The 8,744-nt window shown below is 38.8% G+C and overlaps 1 protein-coding gene across 3 annotated transcripts; it reads right to left on the reverse strand.

Moving 5' to 3' along the window:
* Positions 1 to 1,147: 1,147 nt before the first annotated feature.
* On the reverse strand, positions 1,148 to 7,521 carry LOC127803901 (BEL1-like homeodomain protein 2). Of its 3 annotated transcripts, XM_052340515.1 has the most exons (6): positions 7,389 to 7,521; positions 7,070 to 7,289; positions 5,526 to 6,823; positions 4,349 to 4,731; positions 3,704 to 3,764; positions 1,148 to 1,910 (listed from the first exon to the last, which is right to left on the reverse strand). In XM_052340515.1, exons 3-6 carry the CDS (start codon positions 6,756 to 6,758, stop codon positions 1,302 to 1,304), a joined length of 2,286 nt encoding a protein of 761 aa, XP_052196475.1. In that variant the 5' UTR covers positions 6,759 to 6,823; positions 7,070 to 7,289; positions 7,389 to 7,521; the 3' UTR covers positions 1,148 to 1,301. The 3 variants fall into 3 exon arrangements, with proteins under 3 accessions (XP_052196475.1, XP_052196476.1, XP_052196474.1); XM_052340516.1 differs by lacking the exon at positions 7,389 to 7,521 and having other exon boundaries at positions 5,526 to 6,894; positions 7,070 to 7,357; XM_052340514.1 differs by lacking the exon at positions 7,389 to 7,521 and having other exon boundaries at positions 7,070 to 7,356.
* Positions 7,522 to 8,744: the final 1,223 nt, after the last annotated feature.

Consider the following 8,744-nt stretch of genomic DNA (forward strand, 5'->3'; position numbering starts at 1 on the left):
TGTTGAAAACTACTTCTGTGCTAATTAATAATTAGTTGAGATGGGGACATCCAAGATGACAAGTAATAAAATAGAGAAACCCCGATTATATATATATATATATATATATCTTTCTGGGAACTGAACTCATAGTCTTTGCAAAAGAAAAAGCATTTTTGCCTCATGTTAATTTGAGCTTGATATGAAGCCATTAATTTGTTTACCGAAAAGCTACCTATCAAGTGAAAGGACGAAAAGCAATTCATCTTTGAAAAAGTTTCGTTCTTTAAGTTGCACGGTGCATATCGTATGTACCAGGAACTAAACATTTCCTTTTCAAATACTGTCTAGAAAGCATCATTGTACGACAAGTTCTATGATAAAATATACAACTGTATATGAATATGAATCTTTCACTCAAATTTAGAATCACATTATTAAATATTCAGACTCATACATTCTTTTTTCTTGGGATGCGTTCCTTGCGGAGGCCTCGTCACTCGGTCTCATAATTTTTGATAAGAAAGATAAATTTAAGTATAATCCACGGTGATTTTGTAAAGAGTAAATTCGAATATGGGAATTCAGACCTCCGACCACTTTTTGCTGACTATTGATTATTGAGATAATAAATTTATTTTAGTTTTTATATATATATATATATATCAACGTGCATGCAATAGATCTTAGTTATAATGATCAGCAGACTACAGTAGCGCCAGCGATGGATCGCCTCTGTTGCTTATCAGTAGTTTTGATACACTAATCAATTAGTTAAAAGTCCGTGACAGTAGAAGAGGAATGACAACTAGCTATTCTATAGCTAGCACAAAATGCTATTCAAATCAGCCGTTTTGGGGTATGGGAACTATGAAACCAACAACTTCCCCTTGACTAAATGAATACCGCAATCGCTCTCTCTCTCAACTCTTCCCCGCTCAATCTGATGGAGCTACGAGAACAAGATAGCGAAGTATCCCCTGTAGGCTACAGCTTCCTTCCACCTATCCAACCCAGTTCATATAGCTAGCTAGCTAGGACTGATTTTAGTACAAAGCTTTCAAGAACAATTAATAATATTATAAGAAAATATATAGGAAAATAGGAATATATGCAAAGATAAAAGAGTGTGCTATACAGTTATGTCAGACCTCATACTTCCAGCTGCTAACTGTAATAAGATGCTACTTTTCTCGTGGGTATATTATTTTTCTTAATGGAATATGGGAACATTTAATTAACAGACGATACTAGGTAATTAATTTAATTAACGAGACAGGCTATGTTTTTTGCTCTCAAGCTATTTATATAATTTGTATAACTTAACAGGCCCCAAAATCTCTAACTGAGAAAGGACTCTTCTCCGGCAAGTTCCCGGCATGGCGAAGCCCTAGAGTGAGGGAGACATCACCCCCGCTGGTTCCAAACCTGATCAGCGGCGACCCCATTTCGGCATTCTCGGTGGTGCCGCTGGTGGCGGCGGCGGCACCACTATAGTCAGCGCAGAGAACGGTGCCGCGGCGGCACGTGTCAGAATCCTGAAGAATGACAGGATAAGATTGGATTATGGACGGCGGCAAGGAAGCGGCGGCCGGAATGGTCATGGAGGAGGAGGAGGAGGTGGTGGCCTGCAGTTTTGCTTGGTTTTCCGAGAAGCGGTGTCTATTGATTGCGTGGAGTGAAGGGTCGTTTTCAAGCACATTGATTTCGGATCTTCTGGGTGCTGCCGTAGCTGTTGTAATTGTTGTGGTTGCTGCTGCTGCTGATGGCATGGTGGTGGAGGAAGGCGTTGGTGTTTGTGCAATGAGGCCACTGCTGCTGCTTTGGCCCCTTTCTCTCTCTTCTGTCTCTTCTTTGGTCTCTTGCTGGTACATCTCCTCCACCATGGGCTTCCACAACCGGACCCTGGCATTTATGAACCAGTTTGACACCTGAAACACGCAATTGTCAAATTAATTAATTAGCCCAAACTTCACAACAGCATTAATTGATGGACGACCCGGCTAGATGAGATGATTGTTCTTAACGAGTACTAGCTCTGCAATACCAAACTTTCAACTTCCGACAGATTAAAGAAACGATATAAATTGCCTGACCGATTGATTGAAACGATGTGTACTCCTTTCAACAAATGGGACCTGAGTTTTTTTTTTTTTTTCCTCCGGTGCATGCTAAACAAAATTACTCCTTGCATTATCAAATCTAAATATCAATACACAAATATTCTTAAAGATTATTTTAAAAGTTATTCACAATACAATTTTTTACAGAATAATTTCAAATGATATTTAAAATTTGTTATGTCATTTGAGCTGACACCTCCTATTTTATTATCCATATTCACCTTGATATTGACTCAAAGTCATATTCTTTTAAATAAAACTGCACCTAAATAATAAATTTTAAATGACAAATAATGGGGTCAAATAACTCGACACCTTTAAAAATATTTAGTCTTTTTTATTTAAATTTAGTGTTTTTGATGTGTGAATATCAATGGTTTTTTTATTAAATATTCAACTCCTAAATTTTTATCCTTCTGTTTCATCCAAACAATTTACATTTCCACAATATATATTATTTTTTTAAATTTGTCCTGAATTAATAAACCATTTCTATTTTTGGGCCGACCTAATATTTGAAAAGAAAACCCAAATTATAAATTTTTTATAGACATGATGATAACCCACTTTACCTAGTATGTAATTGACCTGTGGTGAACATTATTAATTATATGACTATGATTGCATGATACTAGTTCTAAGATTTATTCTTCCGTTAATATTCATAATGAAAAGGAAATAGAGGTGGAAAAGAAGATACGACACTGCATATGTGATCTGATCTAAGGAAGAACGAGATGACATAGTTAACTGATGCGTTTGCATATATAGAAATGTTTCTCCTCTTGTTGAAAGAAGTTGCATTGCGAGTACTTACCCATATTAAGTGGAATTGCGTGGTGGGATACAACATGCAGGCACACAGAGACGTGAAGAAAACTTCCATGCTTCATTTCCAATAATAGAATATGAAATTCAAGGATATATTTCGTAAAAACAAATAAAATCACCAAATCTATTAAACCACGTATATTAGCTATATTCGATCTTAAAATAAAATTTTCTTTGTAATAGATCATGTATTATTATAATGTGATGTATTCTTATTAGGATCCCATATTATTAAATTTTGATTGAAAAATTTTTAGTTAATCATTTATCCATTTATGTCTGGGTTGCAAAACGGAATTGTTTGGATAGTTTGTGCTGAACTTTTCTTTTTTTTAGCAAAAAGAAATATGACTAGCTAGAAATATAAACCATTTTAGTGACTTCAAATTAATACAAGGTTGGTTTGCGTTATCCAAGTTAAACATTCTGTATTAGTTTTTCTATTTTCATTTATAACATAACTAAACAAAGGGAACAAATTAAGAAGGCTGATTAGGCGAAACTGCAGAGGAAATATAACCCTAAAACACGCAGTCCCAACTGAACCTTTTCGAACTGTCACTTTTTAGATTCATCTTGTCACTTTCTTAGCCTTTAACACTGTTTGTTTTCTAAATAATCAGTGCTATATATCCAGAAAAGATGGATGATGGATTTCTTTCTCTCTCTCTTTAACTGTAATAACTATTATTTCAGGTATATATGATGTGGATGATGATGATGGATGCATGCACGCATGTGTTAAGAGAGAGGGAGAGGAGAGGACAAACCTGATTTCTGGATAGACCAGTCTGTCGTGCCAAGAGATGTTTATCGGCATCGCTTGGATACCTGAGAAAAAGACCAGAAAATGACATTATTCCTCCATGCATAAATGCTATAAAGAGACGCCATGGTAGATGGGAGTGAAGCTCTCTTTCTTTGTCTGCATGAGCGTGATAATCTATAAGAGAGAGCAGCTGCAGGTTTCTGCTGCTGCTGCTGCAGCTGAAATAAAGACGACAACTGCGTCCTCTGACCTCTCTCGTAACATCACTTGGATTCTACTATATTCACAATCTAGATATGTTGTCTATAAATACTAATGTTGTAGTGTGAAAACATGGTTTGACATGGGCTTCTTTTGATGTGGTAATAAAAAATCGTCAGAGAAGGGACTAAAGAAGGAGAAAAAGTAGTGAACAAATAAGGAAAAGCTGACGAGACAACGTGAGGACACTGCATTAATCAGAAAAAAAGAAACAAAAGCAAAGGGAATACTATTTTGGGGTTTAACGAATAAAGAGTGTCATTATTGTAATGTGATTTTGAGATAAATTAACTTCTACTTCTTTCCGTTTTGTCATGAAGATTCAGATTCCAGAGAGAGAGAGAGAGAGAGCAAAATGGTGGGTAGAGAGAAAGGCAAAACGTACGGGTGGAGGAAATGCTCGAAAAGCCAAGCTCTCAAAATGTTGACAGAGCGCTCAGGCAAGCCTCTTTGGGGCCTCCAAGCTTCTTGCTCCATCATGCCCATTTGGTGGAAGGCTCTTTGTTGCCTGAAGCTTTGCTCTAGCAGTTTGAGCCTTGGTGTTTCCCCTTTCGTCACTCCGGACGTGCCTGCATCCTTTTCTCCCAGTAGCTCGCAGCTGTGCTTCAACTGTGCTGCTATGGCGTCTTTCAGGCACCGGAAATGCCTCGACATGGCCTTCTGGGCGAGCGCTGTGTATGGCACTGCTGATCCGAATCCCATCACCAAGTCAAATGAGTTCACCACCATTTGCATCTGTTCACAGTAATGGTTATACCTCCTATCCACCTGCAAGATCCCAGAAAAACTGCACTAAATTAGGATCCTAAAATTTGCGGAAATGAATGCTTGTGTGGGGGGCCAGGAAAGGAAACCCTAGAATACAGAAATATATGGGGTGATCGAACGCTGGTACACTGACAAGATTGTTAACGGGAATAGAGAAGAAAGAATGTCCCCATGGCTTTTTTTCCCAGTACAGTTAAATTAGTATATAATATATATGAACAAGATGATAAATACCGATTCACCGAAAGGTCAATTGTTGAGGCATAACCAAAATGTTGGATTTTCTCTGCAATCTTATAATTACCATGATTGGAACCACCAGCTAGCATTTCTAATTATACATATAGCTACCTGTACATATATATATATACGTATATGTAGGCATTGTTGTGCCGCTGTAGCAAGCCATCTCTTCAATCACAAGCAAGGTTGCTTCATACTTGGACACATCACCTAATAGTAGTCGCCTCTCTCTATTTGTTTTCCACAAAGAAGATCTCATACTATGATGTAAATATATAGACCAACGCCCACAACCAGCGAATCAGCGATGCAAAATATAGGAATATAAAATTGGATGTAATCAAGCTCAACCAACACAATCTATATATAGAGCCCTATTTTCAACAGCCGGCTTTTTCTTCGTATTGGAATATAAAATATCTCTCGTGGAAACTGGCCGGAATTTTCTATTCTCCTGGTTGAATTCAATAATCATGGAGCAAGTAATTAAACCAAAATGATTGGACCTTGAGAGAGAGAGAGAGAGAGGGAGAGAGAGAGAGATTACATGCCTCATCAAGCATGGATAACAGTTTGACCTTTCTTCTCTGGTGCTCAATCCTATCAGCGGCCGATAAAGGAGGGGGGTCCTTGGAGGTGGACGAAGAACCACCTCCGCCGCCGCCACTTCCGGCCCCGCCACCGGCGCTGCTGCTTGGATTAGGATTAGGGTTGATGTTATTTCTTCCGAACTTGTTCTTTTTGAACTGACCCCTCCCAACACTACAGAATTCTTCCAACAACTCTTGGGCAGCCTTGGCGTATTTGGAATTCCTCAGGACATTGACCACGCCCAGTGAAGTACCGAAACCAACATGAATAGGCTGACTGTTACCAACTCCGCCTTGCAAATGCAAATTTTTGTATGGATACTGACCCGAATTATTAGACCCTCCTGCTTGATTAAAGAACAACATCCCGCCGTCTCCGATCCTCAATTCCTCGGCCTTTGCGGCTTCCAGATGCTGCAGTGAAGAGGATAAAGACAAGGACAGGCCTTGGCCTTCCACGACGCCGCCAATTTCACTAGGGTTGTTGAGTTGGGGGGCGGCGCTGCCTCCTTCGTGGGCGCCAGCATTAGGAACCCAAGTGAATTGGGAATTAGGACCAATTGGATTGTGAAACCCTTGTAGACTAGAAGTGGACGATTGGTTTGGAAGAAGCATGTTGAGTGTGGAGGATGTCGCCGGAGGATGAGACGGCGATTGAGAAGGAGACCTTGGCTGCGGGTTCATCAGAAAAAGCTGCATAGCTGCGGCTGAGTCCGCATTAATGGATGGAATCTGATGGTGCTGAGAGATGGAGTTCCTGTTGCCGTACCATTCACTGCTCACTCCGGCTCCTGCCGCCGGCTGTGGCCGAGGAGGGTTCCGATAATTCTGCGATATCTGGTGCTCCAGCAACTCGGAGGCGGTGGAAGCGCCGGGATGGAAATTGAACATTTCGGAGAGCATCCCGGCGGTTTCGTAGACGGGAAGGCCGCCGGATTCCTCTTCTTCTACGGGGACGAGGGGCGGAGGAGGCTCGAAGCCTTGGACACGGAGTTTGTCCCTCCGGATCTGCTGCGCGATGTGGTGTTGTTGTTCGTGTTGGGCTCTGTCGAACCCATTGGAGAAGCTGAAGATTCCTTGGTGGTAGTCTTGGGACATAGAATTCACAGAAATGGGTTTGTCCGTGGTTTGAATTGGATGGTGACCCTTTGAATGAGATATGACGGATGGAAGTGGCGGTCTTGCTATTCCCATATCAGCGTCTTCTTTATCATCATCATCACCATCTTTCTCTTTTCAGCCTAAACCGGTCCGTCTAGCTGTGGATCCGCCAAGAACACAAGCAAAACCCATGGTTGAATTCCGGGTAATTCATGAAGAACAAACAGTACTAGACATCATTAAAAATACTAAGGCAGATATAGAAACGAGAAAGTTGGAATGGAAAGAAAGAAAAAGGAAAAAGAGAAGGCATATCAGAGGAGGCTTCTGTAATTTGTGGCTTTCGGATTAAGTACTGCTTATCCATAATTTGAAGGCAAATATTTATATATGTATATATATACCTCTGTGAGAGTTGCAGCAGCAGGGTTAAAAAGGGGTGCAAAGCTCTCTCAGACATCGTTTTCTCTTCTGAGTGATTGAAAGCCTCTTGAATTCTTGTCTTTCTATTTAGCTGTCTGCTGATGATGCTTTTCCTTCTCTCCCTTTCTCTCCTTTTCTTTCTCTTTGTAGCGCAGCAGCTGCTTGCACCGGTATGCTAGCTAGCTTCTCTGCAATCGCCTTCTGCAGACAAAGATAAACAACAAAATATATAAAAATAGATTTATTTATATATATATATATATTATATGGATGTATATATCTTCTTCGCCTCTCACTCACTCCCAAAGAACGCAGCACCAAAGAAAGAGGAGGGAAAGAGAAGAGGTCGCTATTCTTCCTGTACACCTCCTCTTCTACTCAAACATTATTTTATGCTTATTTAATTTCTTATCTAATTTGACAAGGAAATTTATGCAGATTTTTTTAATGTGGCGACGAAGATAGACGACCCGGGTTGGGGTTGTTAAATAGACTTGTCAAATGACGAAATTACCCCCCCCCTTCCAAATTCTAAACTTTGAATAGTATTTATATATATATATATATATGATATATGAGACGAAAGCTGAGTAGGTCCTACATATATATATATATATATCCAACATTATTAATAATAATAATTAATATTCAAGCTCATATGCATGAATTTCTAGTGCCGTAGATTTTAATTTATCAACTTCCGTTCATATTCATCAAATTCCTTCCCCTTCAATTCTTAAATATATGAAAGCCGGTTGAGTTGACAAAATTAATTAATTAATGGGCCACAATTTTCTCTCATTTAACCTCAGTACTCCCACCACTATTAATTAATTAAACAAATTCGATCAATTAATTACAAGGAGGCTAGGGGTCCAGAAACCCATATAAATTAATCTCCTCATTTTATAAATTACATGTATGTATTATTTAAGATATATCTATCTTTAAATAATTAATTAATTAATCTTGGTGCATTTCTAAGTACAAGATCAAGCCCACACAACAGCTTGCTTAATTAATCCCACTCCATTTGCCAACCCGCCCATCTATATCCTCTTTAATTAGGTAGCTCCTAGCCCGAATACAATTTAGATAAATAAAAAGTTTATAATATTAATTAAACAATAATGGGTAATGTTACTTATTGCTTAAAAGACAATATATAGTTAAAAGACAATATATAGTTAAGTTGTGTTTACGTTCAAATTCAATTGATTGTGATTCGTAAGCTTGTAATGAAAAAATGAGTCAAAATGTAAAGAGGAAGAATTAAGTAGAAGTAAGGACAAGGAAATTTTACGTGGTTCGATTATAACGATGCTTACTCTACGACTGTTTTCTAAATATTCCAACAGAGTAACAATATAATATTATCAATGTTATCTCTCTCACAATGGTGTTATTGACCCTTATTTATAGCGAGGGGTCTTTGCGATTGCATAAAATATAAAAGTATGGAGATGATATCATGGGGGAATAAGATATCCTTATCATCTCCATAAAATTGGGAGCGGGATTTCGTATTATCAGGGATCCGATTTACATCAAATAAAGTAGGTGAATCCACGTCTCGAGTTATTCAACAGCAATGCTATTATGCGAACTGAATAGTTTGACCAGCAAGCTGACCGGTAAGGCCAGCGAGCTTGAAGC

Source organism: Diospyros lotus, chromosome 6 (genome assembly GCF_014633365.1).
Source record: "Diospyros lotus cultivar Yz01 chromosome 6, ASM1463336v1, whole genome shotgun sequence".
Taxonomy (NCBI): domain Eukaryota; kingdom Viridiplantae; phylum Streptophyta; class Magnoliopsida; order Ericales; family Ebenaceae; genus Diospyros; species Diospyros lotus.

Coding starts and splice junctions, on each gene's coding strand:
- LOC127803901 (XM_052340515.1), bottom strand. CDS start 6,758: ATGGGAATAGCAAGACCGCCACTTCCATCCGTCATATCTCATTCAAAG. Junction 4,732..5,525: donor TGTTATCCATGCTTGATGAG/GCATGTAATCTC, acceptor GGGATCTTGCAG/GTGGATAGGAGGTATAACCA. Junction 1,911..3,703: donor CTGGTCTATCCAGAAATCAG/GTTTGTCCTCTC, acceptor TGCGTGTTTCAG/GTGTCAAACTGGTTCATAAA.